At 41.6% G+C, this 23,662-nt stretch overlaps 1 protein-coding gene across 1 annotated transcript in view; it reads left to right on the forward strand.

Annotated features, from left to right (window-relative positions):
• dhx9 (DEAH (Asp-Glu-Ala-His) box helicase 9) overlaps positions 1–23,662 on the forward strand; it is a 40,905-nt gene that overhangs the window by 14,422 nt on the left and 2,821 nt on the right. The window contains 20 exon segments of the mRNA XM_083991434.1: positions 794–840; positions 2,234–2,370; positions 2,476–2,565; positions 3,496–3,657; positions 4,187–4,264; positions 5,682–5,873; positions 6,922–7,063; positions 8,025–8,107; positions 8,881–9,037; positions 10,766–10,863; positions 10,960–11,173; positions 13,382–13,476; positions 13,717–13,790; positions 15,749–15,901; positions 17,268–17,428; positions 18,343–18,454; positions 18,971–19,132; positions 20,667–20,794; positions 21,342–21,571; positions 23,226–23,341. Of these exon segments, the coding sequence (XP_083847560.1) occupies positions 794–840; positions 2,234–2,370; positions 2,476–2,565; positions 3,496–3,657; positions 4,187–4,264; positions 5,682–5,873; positions 6,922–7,063; positions 8,025–8,107; positions 8,881–9,037; positions 10,766–10,863; positions 10,960–11,173; positions 13,382–13,476; positions 13,717–13,790; positions 15,749–15,901; positions 17,268–17,428; positions 18,343–18,454; positions 18,971–19,132; positions 20,667–20,794; positions 21,342–21,571; positions 23,226–23,341 (2,631 nt within the window).

Genomic DNA, 23,662 nt, shown 5'->3' on the forward strand with positions numbered 1-23,662 from the left:
CTTTCTTTCCTTCTTCTTTCTTTCTTTCTTTCCTTCTTATTATTTCTGCTTCTTTCTTTCTTCTTCTTTTCCTCCTCCTTCTTCACTAACAGTGAGTTAGCTAGCTTCTTCACAGGTACAGGATGCAAGATGGTGATGTTGGTGTGTGTATGTTGGTGTGTGTGTGTCTGTCTGTGTGCGTGTATATGTATGTGTGTGTGTGTGTATGTTGGTGTGTGTGTGCGTGCGTGTATACAGTGTGTGTGTGTGTGTGTGTGTGGTCATGGTCCGGCCCTCAGGACGTTCCTGTATGTTTTTCTGCCGGACTCTACTGTGAACTCAAAAACCACCAGAGAGATCAAACACACAGAAACAGAAACAGAAACAGAAAACACACTCTGAGCCCGCCTCATGTCAAGTGTTGGTTAGTTGCCATGGTGACGACGGTGAACAACTGTGACACCAGAACTCACAGCCACACTGGACCAAGACATGGGGACGGGGTTTTAGGTGAAACTAAAGCCGTTCCCATGGTGACGCTCCGAGACGAGTCTGGTTGTGATTTCTGGTGTCGCTGTTCACGGCAGGGCAGACCGCCGCCGCTACCGCCCGAACCGGGCCAGAACCGGGCCAGAACTGGGTCAGAACCGGGCCAGAACCGGGCCGTTTAATCTGAGTCTGGCAGAAAAACATACAGGCTTCCTCCTGACTGCAGCAGAGGTGAGTGCAGCACTGCAGCCGCTCCTCGAGGCTCTTATTGTGAAAGGCTGACAGGAAGTGGAGACATGTGTGACGCGTGTTTTTATCTCTGCAGGAGCTTCATCGCAGAGATGACGCTGTTTGTGAGGCAGCTGGGCAGAAGTAAGACTCACACTACACACACTACACACTACACACACTACACAAACACACTACACACTACACACACACTATTAAAGGGATAGTAGCATTTTTTTAAAGTGGGGTTGTATGATCTCCAAATAGCCCCTAAGTACTTTAATTGCAGTAGAAGACTCTCTGCACTCCTCCCGTTAGCAACGCCAGCCCATAATAGCCCTGCCCAGAGATTTACAACATACAGTGTTGTGAACGGACCCAAAGAAACGGCCTATTTTCACGGCCTAAAAGAGGTTTTACCTGAAAAAAAAATACACAGTTCCATTGTTCACTATAATATAATTTTTTCCAGCCCTTCAAAGTGCAGGAAAAACACAGTTTTTATTTGGACCTAACCAACTGCTGATCGGCGGGCGCTAACCCTGGGCGGAGGGATACGTGAGTTGGTTAGGTCCAAATAAAAACTGTGTTTTTCCTGCACTTTGAAGGGCTGGAAAAAATTATATTATAGCGAACAATGGAACTGTGTATTTTTTTTCAGGTAAGTCTTTTCTACCGGGATGACGACGGAGGTTGGCCGGCCGACCAGCTCTCCGACTGGGTGGTGTCTCCGTGACGAGCTGTTGATCTGCTCCACAGGTGGAGCTTCACTTCTCCCAAAAACATCGGAGCAAACATCTAAACAGCCTCATGTGGATAAACCGACCCAACATTGGGGATCTAAACCGCTACTTTCTCACATGAAAAAATATTAAAACTTGACAAAATTACGTTTGCGCCGATGTTTTTGGGAGAAGTGAAGCTCCACCCGCCCAGAGAGCTTGTCAGCCGGCCAACCTCCGTCGTCATCCCGGTAGAAAAGATAAATGCTGGTCTCATTGATGAAATGTAACAATTGTCGCATTAATTTGTTTGAATTAAAAGTGAAGCTTCATGTGTTTTGGACACAGGAGCAGCGCTGCCTGGGGGATCTGTAGTCTACGTACAGAAACCACCACTTTTACATCAATAAATAAATGTTTTACAATGAACCGATCAGTCTTCATTAAATTTTATTGTATTTTATTAAGTTAACATGGTTTTGAATACAGGATTTGTGGCAAAAGCTCGTCACGTCTGCTTATATGAAAGCCAGCAGAGACGACTGATGACGTATGTGATTGTTGAAGTGGTGTCCTGATTCGTAGGAGTTGACTTTCAACCCTACTCCTTGTAGCTCCGTTTCAAGGGCAAGGGGGTAAGGGCTAGGGGTAGGGGTAGGGATGAAAAATAGAATCGGAATTCACCCAAAGTCTCAACACAGTGAACTGTAACGAGGCGTTCACACCAAACACAATAGACATGAAAACAATCACTTGAAACGCTTTAATCACACCGCTTGATCACTGTGTGTGTGTGTGTGTGTGTGTGTGTGCAGGGGTCACGGCGCGTGAGCACGGCTCCAACAAGAAGCTGGCGGCTCAGTCCTGCGCTCTCTCTCTGGTGCGACAGCTGTATCACCTGGGCGTCGTCGAGGCCTTCAGCGGCCTCGCCAAGAAGAAGGAGGGGGAGACGGTACGCCTGGGTGACATCATCACATCCGTCTGTCTGACATCACACAACCTGCTGACACCGTGTGTGTGTGTTAATGTGTGTTAATGTGTGTGTGTGTGTGTGCAGCTGGAGGCGTTCGACGTCAGCGTTCCTCCGGAGCTTCAGCAGCAGCTGGAGAACATGGTCCAGGAGCTGGGAGTCTCCATCCCGCCGCCGGTGAGTCACTACTACTGTCACTACTGTGTCTGTGTGGTAATTAAAGTTATGAAGACTTAAAGGGATAGTTCAACATTTTATCAAATTGGCCCATTGCCATAATCCCTATAGTCATAGCAGTAGGTTCGTTACCTTTAATTGTCGGTGCAAGCTGTTTTTAGAACGGCGGAGCAGAGCCGTGAGCTGCTCAGAGCTACGCTACGGAGGCTCATTATGGGATTTCTTGGTTTCCCTCATCAAACTCATCAAATACACAATCCAACAACTCCACAACGCTCTGGTGGACAAGTTGTGAGCTGCACATTCACCACGCTATGAGATAATAACACAACGTTACCACACAGAGTTGTTTTAGAGGGAAATACAGAGACTGATGATGAAAAACTGTCCCTGAAGGCAACGCGCATCAGCGGTTTTGCATGAATTTCCCTCTAAAACAACTCTGTGTGGTAACGTTGTGTTATTATCTCATAGCGTGGTGAATGTGCAGCTCACAACTTGTCCACCAGAGCGTTGTGGAGTTGTTGGATTGTGTATTTGATGAGTTTGACGAGCAAATTCACCCGCAAGGACATTCCTCGGGGAGGCTGAAATGCTCTCTGCTTTTCTGAGAATCTGCTGGTTGCAGTAGGAACTTAAATCTCTTAGTTTTACTCTGGTAATCTTAGAGCAGGACATGACGATGCAAGTCAGGCTGTTTCTGTCCTTGACTGAGAGACAGTGAAACCAACAAATGAACGGAAAACACACGAGGCTCTCAATAAATGATTGATAAAAACGACAGAGTATCACAGGCCTGACAGAGAAACTTGAATTTAGTTTCCTAAGAAGATGAATTCACCTGTCATCATCATCATCATCATCATTAGTGTGCTGGTTCTGGTTCTGACCCGTGTCCTGTTCTCCTGTTCTCCGTCCCGTCCCGTGCAGCCTGCAGAGCCCGGCGGCTCGGTGTCTCTGGTCCAGGCCAAGATGGCGTCGTTCGAGCCGTCGCAGCGTCAGAGCGGCGCCGGCGTGGTGCCCTGGTCGCCGCCGCAGGTCAACTGGAACCCCTGGACCAGCAGCAACATCGACGAGGGCCCGCTGGCCTACGTCAGTACACACACACACACACGCAGGGTCCAGATGTTCAGGAACTAACTATCTATCTAAAACTAACTGCAGGATTATAGGCTCAAATTATAATATTGATAGAAATCCTGTATTAAATGTTAAAATAAATGATATATATCTATCATATCTATGAGACCAAATTGCTGGGAGTGATAGTTGATAACAAATTATCTTGGAAAAAACACATTAATAATAATATGATTGCAAAGATGGGCAGAGGTACAGTATATCAATTCTAAGAAGACATGCAACTTTTATGAATCCAAACATCTTGAAAACAGCAATCCAATCGATAATATTATCACATCTGGACTATTGCCCAGCAGCAGTTTGGTCAAATGCCACTGTGTTATACATGTTAAATAAACTACAATGTATATACAGAATAGAGCTGCCTGCACAATACTGAAGTGTGACTACAGGACAAATATCATCGCTATGCACAAGAAACTGAACTGGTTACTGGTCAAAGACAGACGACTGTACTCACTCTGTGTCTGTGTTTCAGTGCACGCCGGAGCAGATCAGCGGCGACCTGCACGCCGAGCTGATGGACCAGCTGCAGCACGACGAGAACCTGCAGAAGGTCAGTGAGGGAGCGGGGAGATGACGTGAACATCTGTGTGTGTGACATACGGGTAGCCAAGGACGATACGATACGATCACGATACGATATTTCGATATCCAAATTTTGCGATATTCTACGTAGTTCACTGAAAAATGTAAAAGGCATTACGCATCTTAAAATCCGAGTTGTATGTACATCAGATGATTGTGATAATTTATGGGACAAACTGAGACAAACATTAGGGGTGGGTATTGCCAAGGACCTCACGATACGATACGCATCACGATACTTGAGTCACGATACGATACGATATTGCGATATATTGCGATATTCTACATAGTTCACTGAAAAATGTAAAAGGCATTATGCATCTTAAAATCCGAGATGATAGTGATAATTTATGGGACAAACTGAGTCAAAACAATAGGGGTGGGCATTGCTAAGGACCTGACGATACAATACGCGCCACGATACGATTAGGGCTGTCAGAGTTAACGCGTTAATCACGATGAGATTAATTAAAAAAATTAACGCGATTAAATTTTTTAATCGCGGTTAATCGCAGCCCATTTTGTCCTCTGTCTGCTGGACTGGAGGACTGGAGTGTGGGACCTCCAGTCCAGTAGGTGGCGGTAAGGCACCTTCAAGTTGGTTGCTACACAAATATACACAGTCTAACATATATCCACAGCTCCATCCATTCATTTTTTGACGGCTTCGTTGTAAACAAATGCACATGGCCATGTATTGATTTTTTTGACGGCGTCAGTTGTCAACAAATGCACGTGGCCAGGCAGAGGCGTAGCAAAGTAACGGGCAATTTCCACTGGATGCAATTCGTTTTAATTCTGTGTGAGTTTCATGTATCATGTGTTATGATTAGGTACTAGGCCTGCTAGGTCTGGTCTAAAAGTTGTTTGTCTAGAGATTATAACACTTTGGAGTGTTGAAAGTCCAAAGCGCCATATATAATATTTTTAATAGAGATTAATCGCGAGTTAACTATGGAAACAATGCGATTAATCGCGATTAGAAAAATTAATCGTTTGACAGCCCTAGATACGATACAATATTGCGATATCCAAATTTTGCGATATATTGCGATATTCTACGATATTCTACATAGTTCAGTGAAAAATGTAAAAGGCATTATGCATCTTAAAATCCGAATTGTATGTACATCAGATGATACGTAGTGATAATTTATGGGGCAAACTGAGTCAAAACAATGTAATTCAAATTATCCATTAAAAAAAAATTTTTGAAAAAGAAAAATCGATTTAAAAATCGTCAAAAAAGATATATACTCTCAACTACACTATCAATAAAGGCATCAAAAGGATATAAAGTATCGCGATATATTGCCATATCGATATTTTTGCCCACCCCTAGTGTGACATCATGTGAACATCTGTATGTATGCGTGTGTGTCCAGATGTTGTCGGACCGCGAGCAGCTGCCCGTCAAGAAGTTTGAGGACGACATCATGGCGGCGTTGGAGAGCAGCTCGGTCGTCATCATCAGAGGAGCGACGGGCTGCGGCAAAACCACACAGGTCCCTCAGTACATCCTGGACCGCTTCATCAAGGGGGGGCGCGCCTCCGACTGCAACATCGTGGTCACCCAGGTAACGCCACGCATCACACACACCTGACCGCACACACGACTAGAGGTGGTTAAAGGTGCAGGCTGTAAAAACTAACAAGCAGGGTTCAAACTTAACTTTTTTGCTCAGTGGCCAACTGGCTAGTGAGCTTCAAAAATCTACTGTAGGCCTATAGCTGTTTTGTATATTTTTCATCGTGTATTGTATATTTTCCAATGTGTTGAACTGTTATAATACACTCATAAGCATTTTTAACACATATCATAGCAATATTAGCATGTTTTTGTGTGGAATAAAGGAGTCAAATTTGCCTTTTTTTCCCCTATGAAGTCCATCACTCTGTTTTTTTCAATAACTGTAAAACTTCTACAATTTTTGCTCAATTGTCACCAAACTTGCTACAGAGCATCTCCAGACCGTCCTCCACAAAACTTGTTTCTCAGATTTTTAATTTATCAAAAATTTAGCCTACAGTGCATGAAAACGTATGACTGTAAACATATACCATCAAATTCTTGATAAATACATTTTCAATCTTTCTGAAAAAAATTGAGAATATTTTGGAGTCATGGTTGATGAAGTTTGGCAAATATCAGAATTTTATCTCCAAAACTGAATTTGGTGAACATGGTGAAGCAGCATTTAGCTGTTATGCTGCAACAACTGGAACAAACTACCAGCAGAACTTAAATCAGTCCCAACTGTGAGCACTTTTAAATCCAGGTTAAAAACATTTCTCTTTTCACATGCTTATAGCTGAGAACTTAAAACTTTATCTATTTTATTTCATTTTACTTTTATTTACTCTTGCTTTTAACTCTGTTTTTAGTCTTTTGTTTGTTTTTATTCTGTCTTATGCTTCTTTTTTTAATGTTTTGTCTTTATGTAAAGCACATTGAGTTGCCTTGGTATGAAATGCGTTATATAAATAAAGATGCCTTGCCTTGCCATAGTTACCTTCTTCTGTGTCTTTATGGTGTTTGTTATCTTGTAACGTTCTCCTTTAACATCTGGATGTTCTGTCTGTGTGTGTTGTGTTCTGTGTGTGTGTGTGTGTGTGTGTGAGCAGCCCAGGCGGATCAGCGCCGTCTCGGTAGCGGAGCGCGTGGCGTACGAGCGCGGCGAGGACCTGGGGAAGAGCTGCGGCTACAGCGTCCGCTTCGAGTCCGTGCTGCCCCGGCCGCACGCCAGCGTCCTCTTCTGCACCGTGGGTACGTCTGAAACTTTCCATGGGAAGTTAAGCTGGGGAATATTGGAAATATTCCAAATCGGAAACTAACTTTCCATGGGAATTTATAGGAATTATTGGGCATTTATGGGAATTAACTGGAAATTGGGGGTAATTTAAACGAGCTGTATCATATCCAAACATAAATGTAATTTTATTTTTTGCCATAAACAGTAGGCGTGTCACGATTCTCCAAATCCTCGATTCGATTTGATTTTCGATTTTTTTCCTTTTTCTTACAGCACAGAGGTCTATGCCATTTACAGACTAGTCTAGTCTACGATCATTGGTTTTATTCATCAAATTTTGTACAGTAAATCTTATTTCAAAAGATGGGCTACATATAAGTGATGCAATTTCCATAATGTATCACATTAGGCACTAATGGTCACATTTAAATAATTTCTTTACTATAAAGGTAACAATTTTACCAAGAATGCCCCCAAAAATCATGATCCAGGGGCCAAAATTGCCCCCAAGGTTTTGAAACAAATATATTTATATCTGTACATTATCATAATTTCATTTTCATTAATTTATCGTGACACCCCTAATAAGCAGACATCCATGCAAAATAATACAATTAAAAAAACACGATATTTCAACAGATTTATAAATTGTGAGTAGAACTTTATCAAGTTTTAATTCTTGTATGAACAATCAATTCTTTTACTGAACAACAAAAACATGAATGTTGACTAAAATATTACTATAGTGCGCCGCAGAGGCTCATGGGAAATGTGGTGAAAACACTTATAGATATTCAAGTGTACTTGCATTACATCTGGTTGTTTTAGTTGCTACAATATATTTTTCACAACTACATTTAAGTTCCCTGTTGAGGGCCAACCTTCAATTTGGTACATTTCTGATTTATTCCCTTTTATTGCCATATATTCCCGTTAATTCCCGTTCTGATCCGGACTGTGCTGGTCGTGTTTCAGGAGTTCTGCTCAGGAAGCTGGAGGCCGGGATCAGAGGCATCAGCCACGTCATCGTGGACGAGATCCACGAGAGAGACATCAACGTGAGTCCACTGGTCATGTGACCGTTACATCTAGAGCTGCAACTAACGACTACTGTCATTATCCATTCATCTGTCCATCATTTAAACAATTACAGGGTTCTTACTGATCCTTAAAAAGTCTTATAAGGCATTGAATTCATTCATCTAAAAACCTTAAAGGCCTTAATTGGCATTAAAATGTCTTAAATCAATTTTTCAAACGTCTTAAAAATGTTAACACATGGTAAGTGGTATTTTATGGTTGTAATTAGTCTCAAATCTCAAAATAATTGGTAACATTCTGACATAGAGAAGTTAGTGGCAGCTAAATCTCTCACCGCCGCCTCCAGCTCCCGAGTCAGTTTTTTTCCCCCAGTTATTTGAATCACTTTGGATGGAAACATACGAACAAGCAAACGTGTCCTTTTTAGTTTATCATCTCCTCTCCACAACTACACAGCTGTTAAAAGATGTCACTCACGCACTCATAGCCCCCCCCCCAATTATTCATGTAGCAGTCGCTTCACCTTGGACTTTAGGTCAACTTTAGGTCAACTTTTAATGTAAACATTCATATTTTTAATGATGCACCAGGTAGGAGAGTTCCATCTTTGTACAGTTCGCAGCATTAGTTCTGTGAAAATCTCTTTAATAACCAAGAAAAATTGGTTTTAAAACTGAAATTACTGTGAATTAATCGATATGCAATTGAAAATTCAATCGAATCTGGACGTTGTGAATCAAAAACCCCTAACCCTGTGTTTCGTGTGTTTTGTGTGTGTGTGTGCGTGCAGACGGACTTCCTGATGGTGGTGCTGCGCGACGTGGTCCAGACCTACCCCGAGGTGCGTGTCCTCCTGATGTCGGCCACCATCGACACCACCATGTTCAGAGAATACTTCTTCAACTGCCCCATCATCGAGGTGTTCGGACGCACCTTCCCCGTCCAAGGTGTGACATCATCACTCATCACAGCGACCTCCTCCTCCTCCTGTTGCCTTTTAAGTTTCTTTCAAAATCATTCATTCAATTGACCTATATGGCTAAGCCACGCCCCCAAACGCGACGAGCCAATCACAGTGCACATAGCTAGCCCATACACTGGGACATTCTCTGCTTCCACGTCCATTGAAATGCATTGCAGTTAGTCAGTTTTCATTGGTTTTTATATGTTTTTTCTTGACATTTTAAGTTTAAAATGGTCAAACGGTGTTCATGGGGTACATGCAACTCTGACACTAGGTATCCTGAGAGGTCACGGGGGGATTTTTTTTACCTTTTCCCAGCCACATCTCAACTGAGAGAAGTGTCTGCTCTGGATAAAGTTATGCAGTAGACCACAACACCAACTAAACCTGGATAAACTTAACAAGGATGTCTACATCTGTTCTAAGTTAAGTCAACAACGTGTTTGAGGCAACATATTGTCAGAGATGTTTAGATGTTAGCCAGTATCACAACTAAGCATAAAGCCTGCTAGCTTAATGCTAACGTAAGTGAAGTTTTGGTGAATTTAAAGATATCGATGTCAACTGTACTTTCTGTGAACAGGAGGAGGAAAATATCTTATAATTTTTTTTAATGCCGTTACACCTATTTGTTTTGGATGGAACTAGAAGACATGTTTAAATGTTTGACAGGCATCAAGATTAAACTTAAAAAAAAAAAAAAAGATATAATTCTCACTTATGATGAAAAAAAACTTAAAGGAAAGGAACTGTTTTTGTTGAATCTTTTTATTTTACAAGGAAAATATTACATCCATAAATGTAAATGGTCAACCAAAAAAACACATTTTTATGAGTTTAAAATAGAAATCAGATATTATATGCAGCTACTACAAAATATAGACAGATAAATACAAATAAGACAGAAAAGCTATAAAGACCATGGAATATTATAAACTATTACAAACAACTATATGATTTAATAATACCTATAATATATACCTATAATATAATATTAATACCCCTTTCTATGTATATATGTATATATTTCTTGTCCTGCGCTGCCCACTATTGGACGTCACAGGCAGAATTCACCTCCCCTCCCCCACTTTCAATTGGTTACAGGTGTTCGTTATGAGACTCATTGATTGCTCGTACCACAGTTTGCAGCACATCATCTCATTACAATCAATGACAACAGTCTTGATAAGTGTGTGCTTGCTGTAGCCGAGTGGCAGAGTAAAGGATTAATGATCATGAGGTCATGGGTTCGATTCCTGCCTCAGTCATTTCACATCATTGCTTGACTTTTGATTCCAATTATTCAGCTGTCATTGGACAGTCTTTGATTCCTGATAGTATAAAGCTCATTGTAACTCAGGTTCTCTGTGGCCATATGGTTAGTGTGTTAGGTTACCACTCATGGAGTTGTGGGTTCAATTCCTTCCTTGGACATGTTTCTTGTATGCCATTCCACATGTCTTTGTCAATTTATGCTAATTCAGCATGGTTCAGCAATGGCTTTCAGCATTCACACGCATGTTCCGTTAGGAAATGCTGTTTCTAGTTGTATGTTTAATGTTTGTATGTATGTGTATGTGTGTATATACACACAAAAAAGAGAAACAGATATGAAAAGTGTTTAAAAAAACAGCAACAAAATTCTATATATATATATATAAAAAGGCCAGTGACATCACTTCCTGCTGTGTGTGTGTGTGTGTGTGTGCAGAGTACTTCCTGGAGGACTGCATCCAGATGACCAACTTCGTCCCTCCGCCCATGGACCGCAAGAAGAAGGACAAGGACGAGGACGGAGGAGACGAGGACGTAAGGCGCCGCCGCTTCTTCCTCCTTTAGCGTTCAGCCGACTGGTTCTGACCGGTTCTCATACATATGTGTGTGTATGTGTGTGTGTGCGTGCAGACGAACTGCAACGTGCTGTGCGGGCCGGACTACACGGAGGGGACGAAGCGCTCCATGTCTCAGATCAGCGAGAAGGAGACGTCGTTCGAGCTGGTGGAGCAGCTGCTGCGCTACATCGAGACGCTGCAGGTGGCCGGCGCCGTGCTCATCTTCCTCCCCGGGTGGAACCTCATCTTCTCCATGCAGAGGCACCTGGAGACCAACCCGCACTTCGGTACGGGGGGGGGGGGGTAAAAGAGACACCTGGGGCATCATTTATCAACCGTGCGTAGAATAGGTTCGGTAACACTTTACTTGAATAGGTATTCATCAGATTGACATAACAGCTGTCATAACCATCAGTGAATACTTCTGACAGCTGTGGTTAAAGGATCATAGGGCAGGATTAATGAGAACGGCCAGTGACGCGACGGCCGCTGCGCGTAACTACAGCAACCAGCGAAGCCACCGGCACGGGAGCGCGCACAGACTTTTCACTTTACTCTTTACAGTCTTTCCTATCTGGGGAGGGAGGGGGGTATTTTACTGTAGGTTCTCGCACAGACAGACAGACAGACAGACACACACACGCGCACACACACACACACACCTTCACTGTGCTGCAGCAGGGGGCTGCTTGTCTGTTCCTCTGAGCTCCTCTGCATGGATCTGTATGGGCTCCTACAGGCCGGTACCGAGAATTAACGCGCCGGGTCCGGGTGTCGGACCTCATCTGTCAGGGTCCGCGGTCCCATGCAAACCAATCAACCGGACATGATTTCATAAAAATAAAAAAACGGACGCGTCGCGGACACGCCGGCCAGGACGTGAAAAGTGGACGTGTCCGGGCAAAAGAGGACGTTTGTCCACCTGCCTGATAACGTTGTTAAAGTTATAACGTCGGCTTTTAACCGCTAGCTGCGGCTAACGGTTAATAATAAGACATGAGGGAGAGGGTGTGTAAGTTAGTGACCTGCCTGCTGCTGTGTGCGTGTGTGAAGGGAGGGGGAGAGAGAGTGTTGCGGGGGGGGGGGGGGGTTAACAGGGCTTTCAGTTGTGCTGGGTCGTTTGCTGGCAGTAACAGTAATTTGGATCCACCGTGGTTCAGAGCGATTGATATAACAGGGAGTGTCACCACTCTGTTATCAGTGGCTCTGCCGCGGTTGCCCTCTTCATGTAGATTCCATTGATCCATTCGAAGGCAGTCGTGGACGCGCTGACGTCAGGTCCGCCGGCCAGCGCGCGAAATTCACCCCCTGAATTGCAGCGCATTTTGCAGCACAGACCCCGTTCAGAGCAATGGAGAGATACGCGGGTGGGCTCGTTCTTTTTGGTTTTGAACGCTTCCTCACCCATTATTATTTAAAAAACGTAAAACGCATGGGTATTTTCCGGTATTTTCTCACAAATCCTGCCCTATGATCCTTTAAGTGTCATTCGGTAAGTTATGTCACTTTTGATGCAAAGTTGACATTGTTTGAGATGTTTTTGTTCTGACAACTTGACATAATGTTTAAAGTTTGTCCATCAGGTCTGCTATGACCGTTTAAATTGTCTTTATGTCAAGTTGTCAGAACAAAAACATCTCAAACAATGTCAACTTTGCATCAAAAGTGACATAACTTACCGAATGACACTTAACCACAGCTGTCATAAGTATTCACTGATGGTTATGACAGCTGTTATGTCATGGTTATGAATTTATTCAAGTAAAATGTTACCATAGGTTCTAAATTCTGTCGTAGGAATGAAACTTAGAATGTGTGTAAGTACAAAAAAACCTGTAATTATCAAACGTGCAGACGCCGGTCATCTAACTACCATGGTTAGGGTCGTTTACATTCTCCAATTGACCATATATGGTAGCAACAATCCCTTAAACAATGCGTGAGTAGAGCGGCGGATAACGTTATACGATGTTACGACGTGTATTTGTGTAGTTTAATCTGTTATAAACAAGAGATCACTTATGGGGCGCGTCAAAAAAAAAAGTTATGGGGTGCATTTGTGACGAGAGCTGGGACAGCGCAGCGGGGCGGAGGCTCTGATCTTCCCAGGTTGAGCCTCCATTCTCCCTCTTAATAAGTTAAACCATGACAATTACTCCAAATCTGTTTATTCAAGGTAAAAATGTAGAAAAGTTAAGCTAAACACCCTGTATAGTTTCTGCTGCTGGATCATAAAACTTAAAAAAAAAGTTTTAAATACATTTTGGATAAATATTTAAAATGATAAACTTAAAAACCTTAAACACACATTGGCACTGTTTATTTAAGGTAATAATGTAGCATGGTCAAGCTATAAGTCCTGCATAGCCCCCCCCCCCCCCCCCCCCCCCCCCCCCCCCCAAACCAAATAATACGACCAAAATAATCGTGATTATGATTTTTGCCATAATCGTCCAACCCTAACGTGTCATGTGTCCTGCGTCGTGTGTTTCCAGGAAGTAGCCGGTACCGCATCCTGCCGCTCCACTCCCAGATCCCCCGCGAGGAGCAGAGGAGGGTGTTCGAACCCGTTCCCGACAACATCAGGAAGGTGAGGTGACGTCATCACCATGACAACATCACATCTGTCAGCTGCTATGACGATGATGATGAGAAGGGATAGGAATTAATAAGCTTCCTATTCCTTTTCAAACATACAAGGTTTTTATCGACTCGTGCTTCAAGTGTAATATGTTATTCACATGTTTGAAATAAAGCATTAATTCATTCATTCATTCATTCATTCATTCATTCATTCATTCATTCATTCATCCATGTCATCGTGTTTCAGGTGATCCTGTCCACCAACATCGCGGAGACGAGCATCACCATCAACGACGTCGTCTACGTCATCGACTCCTGCAAGTCAGTCTCACGCCTTTTCACACTATACTGCTGTCTGCTGCTGCTCAGGCCTCAGGCATACTTTCACCTAGAGACTCCATTTAAACTTTAAACAGTAGACACAAGTCTTGTGTATTGTCGTATTACTCCACGTTTTGATAGGTCATATAGTTTTTGATCAATCCCTGATCAATGACCATGATCATTTTTGGAGAAATTATGAGATTATAATGGGTGTGTATTGCACGGAATGTTCGTGTCAGAGTGGGTGACATCATCGGTTAGAGTGGGAGAGATGCCAGAAAAACTCTCTTTTTTTCTCTTTCCACACTCCTCCTGGACACAATTTACACTCTACACACATAATTTTTTCCAAATTTGTAGACAAACTTGTTCTGTTTCTCACAATGTGCTCAACATATCAGAGAGACTTACAGAATTTGAATTATCAGCCTCTGAGTGCGGCCACGTCTGTCTCTGCTCCTCATTCACTCCAATACGAAGATTTTCTGACAGAAGCAGAACGGACCGATGTTTTAAAACTGCCAGCGTCTCCAAAATATTTACTGTAGAAACACCAAAATCACACCAAATCGTTCAGGAAGTCCTTACAGTGATGATGGTCTGTGTTTTGTTCTGATAGGAGTTACCGTTTTCTCACCCTAAGCCTAAATGTGAGACCGGTGCAGAGGCAGAAAATCGCTCTTTTTCTCCACGTTTCTGTCTGTCTCAGCCTGGGGGGCCCCTATCGTCATTGGCAACCACCTCAAGTTGCCGTGGTAACCTCTGATTCTCAGGCCAGAGCTCGTTAACTTCATAAACAATCCACCTGGCGCTCGTTAACATGTTAATGCTTTTCTTTCTCTCTCCTTTTCTATCCCTCTTTATTTCTCTCTCCCTCTTTCTCTCTCCTTTTCTCTCCCTTTTTATTTATCTCTCCCTCTTTCTCTCTCCTTTTCTCTCCCTCTTTCTCTCACCTTCCTTCTCTCCCTTTTTATTTCTCTCTTCCTCTTTATTTCTCTCTCCCTCTTTCTCTCTCCTTTTCTATCCCTCTTTATTTCCCCCTCCCTCTTTCTCTCTCCTTTTCTCTCCCTCTTTATTTCTCTCACCCTCTTTCTCTCTCCTTTTCTCTCCCTCTTTATTTCTCTCTCCCTCTTTCTCTCTCCTTTTTTCTCTCCCTCTTTTTCTCTCCTTTTCTCTCCCTCTTTCTCTCACCTTCCTTCTCTCCCTTTTTATTTCTCTCTTCCTCTTTATTTCTCTCTCCTTTTCTCTCCCTCTTTATTTATCTCTCCCTCTTTATTTCTCTCTCCTTTTCTCTCCCTCTTTATTTATCTCTCCCTCTTTCTCTCTCATTTTCTCTCCCTCTTTCTCTCACCTTCCTTCTCTCCCTTTTTATTTCTCTCTTCCTCTTTATTTCTCTCTCCTTTTCTCTCCCTCTTTATTTATCTCTCCCTCTTTATTTCTCTCTCCTTTTCTCTCCCTCTTTATTTATCTCTCTCCTTTTCTCTCCCTCTTTATTTATCTCTCCCTCTTTCTCTCTCCTTTTCTATCCCTCTTTATTTCTCTCTCCCTCTTTCTCTCCCCTTTTCTCTCCCTCTTTATTTCGCTCTCCTTTTCTATCCCTCTTTATTTCTCTCTCCCTCTCTCTCTCCCCTTTTCTCTCCCTCTTCATTTCTCTCTCCTTTTCTCTCCCTTTTTATTTATCTCTCCTTTTTTCTCCCTTTTTATTTCTCTCTCCCTCTTTCTCTCGCATTCTTTCTCTCCCTCTAATCTCTGTCTCTCCCTCCTCTCTCTCTCCCTCTCTCTCTAATGTTTTTGATGTTTGATGCTTTTCTGTGTTTCTTGTGTTGCTCTACTTCCTGTACTGGTCTCTGAGTTCTTGAAAGGCGCTTTATAAATGAAATAAAAATAAATTAAATGTGTTATTCTTCTTATTCTTATTCTTATTGTTGTTGTTCTTGTTGTTGTTGTTATTGCAGGCAGAAGGTGAAGCTGTTCACGTCCCACAACAACATGACGAACTACGCCACCGTGTGGGCGTCTAAGACCAATCTGGAGCAGAGGAAGGGCCGAGCGGGACGCGTCCGGGCCGGCTTCTGCTTCCACCTGTGCAGCCGCGCTCGTTTCGACAGGTCACACAACCGTTTTTTATTTCTTAAATGCAGCCCGGGAGCTCAGTGCTCCCATTCACCACCGTTCATTTCTTTCAGAGCCGAGCAGATGGAGCTCCAGATTGTAACTTGCTGTAAATGACATTATACTTTGTTTAAATTCACAAAAATCAGTCACACCTTGCACAGAAGTTCTCTATTTCTACTTCTTGCTTTTTTTTACTACTATTTAGAAGCAATGGGTTTGATTCCTGCCTTAGACATGTTTCTTGCATGTCATTCTGCATGCAGGGCCGTTGCTAGGAGATCTGGGCCCCCTTAAAGAATACTAAAGTGGGCCCCTCCCCCTAACTTTTCCTTTTTTTTTCTTAGACTACGTATGTATTATGGTTTTTTATTTAGCCTTCTTTGTTTTGATGCTAATGCAGCATTACACTGCAAAAACTCAAGTATCTTAGCAAGAATATTTGTCTTATTTCTAGTCAAAATGTCATTTCTAGTCCAAACAAATCTCATTCTACTTAAAATAAGACACATCACATTAAAAGCAGCTTGTTTTTAGACACTTTTTACTTCTTTCAAGCAGATTTTCACTTGGAATAAGTAGAAAAATCTGATAGTGGAGCAAGTTTTTCTTCCTTATTACAAGCACAAAAAACTTACTTTCACTGGCAGATTTTTCTACTTATTGTGAATTTAAGTGAAAATGATCTAAAAACAAGTTAATTTTTAGGTAATGAGTCTTATTTTAAGTGGAAAGAGATTAGTTTTGACTAGAAATGAGACATTTGGACAAGAAATAAGACAAATATTCTTGGAAAGATGTAGAGTTTTTACAGTGTACTATGAGTATTAGTCAGGGTCTTACGCAGAATAAATCAGTCATACAAAGATTAGACTACTGGGGTTTTTATGGGCCCCACTGGGCGCTGGGCCCCTAGAGTTATCATCACCTTTCTCCCCTATACAACGGCCCTGTCTGCATGTTTTGTCAATTTCAGCAATGGCTTTCAGCATTCACACGCATTTTCCATTACAAAATGCTCTTTCTAGTTTTTTTTTGTTGTTGTCAAAAAGCGACTTTTTCCGATGATTAGTCTGATTAGTCGACTAATCGCCATGACTGACGGCTATTGGTCGACCAATGAAAATCTTTGGTGGGGGGGGGCAGCCCTACCTCAGTGCCTCTGTAACGTTAACAATCGACTGTATTATTTCCTCTGGTGCCGTTTTCCTTTCATTTTCTCATCGTAACAGTGAAATGTTCTCTGTCTCGCTGTCTTTATCATGTTTGTTATCTTGTAACGTTCTCCTTTAACATCTGGATGTTATGTGTGTGTGTGTGTGTGTGTGTGTGTTCTGTGTGTGTGTGTGTGTGCGCGTGCAGGCTGGAGACTCACATGACTCCAGAGATCTTCAGGACGCCGCTGCACGAAGTCGCTCTGAGCATCAAGCTGCTGCGACTCGGCGCCATCGGCCACTTCCTGTCCAAGGCCATCGAGCCGCCGCCGCTGGACGCCGTCATCGAGGCCGAGCACACGCTGAGAGGTGACACACACACACACACACACACACACACACACACACACACACACACACACACACACACACACACACACACACACACACACACAGAAGAGGTAGAAACAGCGTCGACATGATGAGTATCACTGTCACTTTAATTTATTTTTATTTTATTATATATTCTTTTTTCTTGCTTTTAATTATATGTTTAATGTTACAATTTTTACTATTCTGGGTTCTGGATTATATATATATTATATATTTAATATTATTTTAAATTTAATATTTAAAAATTGTATGTTTTTTTAGGGGTTTTTTGTTGTTGTTTCCTGTTCCTACTGTTAAAGGTATTAAGAAAAGAAACATGAATTTGATTCCACTGTGGGTCTTAACATTAGTGTAATTCCTCATCTATCAGATGATGGAGCCCAAACTTTTTAAACTTTTTCTATTTTTGAGTAAATCCGGGGTGAAAGTGGGGTAGATTTTTTTTTTTGCATTGGATAATTAAGGCGCACAAATTATGTGGCTACCGTCGTTGCGATTACCGAATTTTCCGGACTAATGAATGCTAATGAATGAGGAGGGATTTAGAAATAAAAGCCTCCCTGCCCTCTTGTGGTCATAGATGGCATAGCGTGTATTTTTGATATATAAGTTGCATCTGGATATACTGTAAGTTGCATGACCAAACTACTAATATGGTAAACATCTGAGAAAAACCAGGAAGTAGAGGTTTCCAGTTGTAGTGTGGAAACACTGTGTCCCGCCTCAAACATTGAATGTCCGTCTGCTCGATAATGACCAATCAGATTAGTTTTCCTTAGAATAAAGTCAGAAATTTATGACTTTACTCTAGTAAATTTACAACTTTATTCTCGTAATGTTAGGTCTTTTTTCTCGTATGAAATGTACGCCTGTGTGTGTGTGTGTTTCAGAGCTGGACGCCCTGGACACCAACGATGAGCTCACTCCTCTGGGTCGTATCCTGGCCCGTCTGCCCATCGAGCCTCGGCTGGGGAAGATGATGATTATGGGATGCATCTTCCAGTCAGTTCCTCCTTCACTTCACTCATTATCTATAAAACACCTGGTCATGTACACAAACATCATTAACTCAACTCAAATTTATTTATACAGCACTTTAAAACAACTGTAGTTGAAAACAAAGAGACATGAAACGATTAAAGGCAATAAAATAAATAAAACAGACAGTAGAACAGTTGTTTCATTGTTTTTAAAAGCAAATAGAAACAATAAATGATAGAGGAGGAGAATACGCTCTAAGAGGGAATTTCAAACAACCACCTGTTCAAGCCACTTTGAAAAGCGTGAGGAAGAAGTTACCTGATGAGATCTAAGGAATGAAAAATATTAAGGTTTTATAGGATTTATAGGACAAATGCTAAATTTTGTAAAGTTTGTTTATGTACAGGTTCTGTATTTATATATTTACATATAAGGTTTAAAGGTTAGGACAGCTTTGCTATGAGCTCTTTTTCTGATGTTGCTGATCATGATAAACTCAAACTCCCAACGTCTTCTCTGCTGTCGTCATGGCTACAGCGTGGGCGACGCCATGTGCACCATCTCGGCCGCCACCTGCTTCCCCGAGCCGTTCGTCAGCGAGGGGAAGCGCCTGGGCTTCGTCCACAGGAACTTCGCCGGCACCAGGTTCTCGGACCACGTGGCGCTGCTGTCGGTCTTCCAGGCCTGGGACGACGTCAGGTGGGTCAAAGGTCAAATAGTCACTATGTAGACCGAATCTCCTTGTTGTTTACATTCTACTTCCTGCTACTTCCGAAGACGCATGGGGCTCGAAACGGTGCTTGTTGGATGTGCTAAATAAAAGCACTAAAAAATGCAGACTTTTTCCTTTTGTTTATCCTGGTTATTTGTTTTTAAGTCCAGCACCTACTTTACTGGATGTGCGCGGCTGCTCTGTCTTTTACTCAGTTAATAAGATTAAAATTTATTTAGGTTTGGCTTCTTTTCTAAGCATGTATTGCTATAAAATACTGTTTTTTTTTATTTTTTTATTTTTTATAAACTTTATTAACATTTATGTACAGAACAATACTGTTGTGCCAGGGGGGAAATAAAATAAAAAAATATATAAATATACAAAGAGATAATGTTTACCATGTGTATATATAAAAAAATAAAATATCTATATATATGTATATAAAAAACAAACAAACCAAAAACAAAACAAAAAAACATTGAATTAAAGAAGATCATATTAAATAAATAGGTATTTATCCAAAATAAAATTGGTTTTAAATGCTTTTTGTGTTTCAAGTCCTTTGGTGTCGGTGCCATACTGAAAAATCTCTTTCAAAAAAACTGCAAAGTTTGGTTTATTGTCAGTCCATTTTCTTTTGTGAATGTGAAATTTTCCTAAAAATAAAACAAGTTGTACAAAAAATATTAAATCATTATCCAATTGGTTATCATCAAAATAAAGAAAAATGTCTTTTTCAAGTAGATGTATTGGATGACCAGTTTTTCTTTCAAGAAAGTTTTGTACATTCAACCAAAATATTTGAGAATATAAACAATGAAAAAATAAATGTACAATGGATTCATCAAACAAACCACAGAAATCACAGGAGTCACAATATCGAGTTTGAATCGTTCTAATGTTTTTTTTGCCGGGTAAATTTTATGCAATATCTTAAAGGAAACCTCCTTGATTTTATTATTTATGAAAAATGTATTACTTATCAACCACATTTTTTTGCATTCCACATCCCTATAGAGAGATTTCCAGAATATAGCTATAAAATACTGTTATCTCAATGAAAAGTGCTGAAACTGACGTTTATGTAACAAAAAGAGGCCATTTATTATTTGGCCGGTAAAAAAATGACTTGGCATGTGAGCCAAAAAGTTAGTTTACAGCGCTGTCTGCAGCTGAAGGAGCTGTTCCTCTCTCTCTTCAGCCTGGTGGTTGTTAAATAAGAGTTCAACATGTGAAGCTCTGACCTCCAGCTGATCAGAGCTCAGTGTTTAGTCAGTTTAGTTTAAGTTTATTTCGGACATGTTAAAAGAAATAAAACATAATACAGAAATGGACAGATATAACGTATAAAAACTTTGCAAAGACAACATATGAACAAAAAATAAAATAAAATAGAATAAAATAAAATAATTGAAAATAAAGGTAATTTTTTGCTGTTGCTGAGTCATAGACTCTCGGATCGGATCGGTTCCCGGTCACTGATTGGTCGGTTATTGACCCGTGTCTCTGTGTTGTCAGGATCAACGGCGAGGAGGCAGAGAATCGTTTCTGCGAACACAAACGTCTCAACATGTCGACGCTGAGGATGACCTGGGAGGCCAAGGTCCAGCTGAAGGACATCCTGGTCAACTCTGGATTCCCTGAAGGTACCTGAACGCACCACGGCCGTTGAAACTACTGTTAAAATTAACTGAACATCAAAACATGGTTTGACTTTTAATTCTGCTTTCCTAGCGCCCCATGTTTTTTTGTTTTTTTTGTTTTTCTTTTCTTTTACCTTTTTAGTGTTTACTTGAACTTAATTAATCTGTGCCAGTTCTCTTCTTTTGTCTCGCTTTCTTTTCTTACCTCTTTTCGTTTATTTATTTATTTAGTGTTGTTATCATTACTACTACTTTTATTTTTACTACCAACATCTTCCCTGTTTTTCTCATTTTTTTCCTTTCTTTTTTATTTTATTTTATTATTTCTATACCTTGCACAAGGTTATGTGATTATTATTTCTTGACTGTGCTTCAATTATTTGTTAGATCAAGGTGAGGTCGTGTTATAAGCCTTTCAGGTTTCAGACCTCACCTGCACATTTCTTTTTCATATCTTTCTTACTAGTAAGAGAGATAAGTAAATGTTTTGTTTTATTTTTTATGTGCAAATAAAAAAATAAAAATAAAAGTCTAGTTTTTTCCCCCTCAGAGAGTCTGATGACCCAGATGTTCAACACGGTGGGACCAGACAACAGCCTGGACGTGGTGGTGTCCCTGCTCACCTTCGGCTCCTACCCCAACGTCTGCTACCACAAGGAGAAGAGGAAGATCCTGACCACCGAGGGACGCAACGCCCTCATCCACAAGTCCTCCGTCAACTGTCCCTTCAGCAGCCACGACATGTCCTACCCCTCGCCCTTCTTCGTCTTCAGCGAGAAGGTACGGACACGCTTCCTCCTCCTCCTCCTCATCCTCACTGCACCGACAGCACAGGGACCGTCCGGCTTCTTTTAAAGGGATAGTTCAACATTTTGTCAAATTGGCCCATTGCCATAATCCCTATAGTCATAGCAGTAGGTTCGTTACCTTTAATTGTCGGTGCAAGCTGTTTTTAGAACGGCGGAGCAGAGCCGTGAGCTGCTCAGAGCTACGCTACGGAGGCTCATTGGATTTCTTGGTTTCCCTCATCAAACTCATCAAATACACAATCCAACAACTCCACAACGCTCTGGTGGACAAGTTGTGAGCTGCACATTCACCACGCTATGAGATAATAACACAACGTTACCACACAGAGTTGTTTTAGAGGGAAATACAGAGACTGTTGATGAAAAACTGTCCCTGAAGGCAACGTGCATCAGTGGTTTTACATGAATTTCCCTCTAAAACAACTCTGTGTGGTACCGTTGTGTTATTATCTCATAGCGTGGTGAATGTGCAGCTCACAACTTGTCCACCAGAGCGTTGTGGAGTTGTTGGATTGTGTATTTGATGAGTTTGATGAGGGAAACCAAGAAATCCCATAATGAGCCTCCGTAGCGTAGCTCTGAGCAGCTCACGGCTCTGCTCCACCGTTCTAAAAACAGCTTGCACCGACAATTAAAGGTAACGAACCTACTGCTATGACTATAGGGATTATGGCAATGGGCCAGTTTGCCAAAATGTTGAACTATCCCTTTAAAGATAGAGCCGCAATGATTAATCGATTAATCAAACAATAATCGATTATTAAATGAGTCGTCAACTATTCTGATAATCTAATAATGCAGAAAAAAAGTCCAGATTCTCTGATTCCAGCTTCTTCAATGTGAATATTTCTGGTTTCTTTGTTCCTTTACGACAATAAACTGAGTCTCTCTTTGGTTTGTGGACAAAACAAGACATTTGAGGACGATGTCGTCTGGTGGTTTGAGAAACACTGGTTGATGTTTTTAAACATTTTTTTAATATTTTATTGACCAAACAACTAATCGATTAATCTATTTCTAGATGTTTTGTTGATATTCGGTCTCTCTCTGTTAGAATAAACTCACCATAAAAACTATAGACTGCCCATTAAACCTTTTAGTAAAACATGAATGAACACAGTAGCGGTGACCTCTGGTAGTCGACTATTCAACGATCACTGGTCTGATTCGACTCTCAACCTCGCCATTGAATCGAATCGTTGCAAAATATGGTTATGATAAAAAAGGTTATACCATTGTGAATATATAGGGGGCGCTCTCTGAATCAACAGAGACTTTCTTTGTTTTCCTATAATGTAGTGGAGCCTGTTGATACAGTAACCAGCAGGATTTAGTTTCTGTGAGTGTTTTATTCTGACATCTGCTCTGTTTTCTGTTTGGATAACTTTAATAAACAGTCAGCCAATCAGAAGAGAGGCCCAGAGCCTCCTCCTCTCTTCTGATTGGCTGACACCGACCTGTTGTTCCTAGAGAGGCTGAGATTAAAAACTACACTGAGATGGGTTTTTAGATCTTTTCATGTGCAGTATTAGCCCTTTAAAATAAAAGGCAGAAATACACGGTATATTGTGTAGTTGTGTGTTATTGATTGAGTGTCCGTTGCCGTGGTGTCGTCGTGGTTACAGATCAGGACGCGGGCGATCTCGGCCAAAGGGATGACCCTGGTCAGTCCGCTGCAGCTGCTGCTCTTCGCCTGTAAGAAGATCAGCTCCGACGGAGAAGTGGTGGAGCTGGACGACTGGTGGGTCAATACACACACACACACACACACACACACACACACACACACACACAATACACAACACACACACACACACACACACACACATACACACGCACACACAATACACAACACACATACACACACACACACACACACACACACACACACACACACACACATACACACACACCATGTTTAAAAAGCTAAAACAGTCGATATCATCAGATTTTCTCTTGATTGATACGAAGTTTATGCAACAAACTCTGATGGAAACAGGATGGATGGATGGAGGGAGGGAGGGAGGGAGGGAGGGAGGGAGGGATGGATGGATGGATGGAT

Source organism: Trachurus trachurus (genome assembly GCF_905171665.1).
Source record: "Trachurus trachurus genome assembly, chromosome: 17".
Classification (NCBI taxonomy): domain Eukaryota; kingdom Metazoa; phylum Chordata; class Actinopteri; order Carangiformes; family Carangidae; genus Trachurus; species Trachurus trachurus.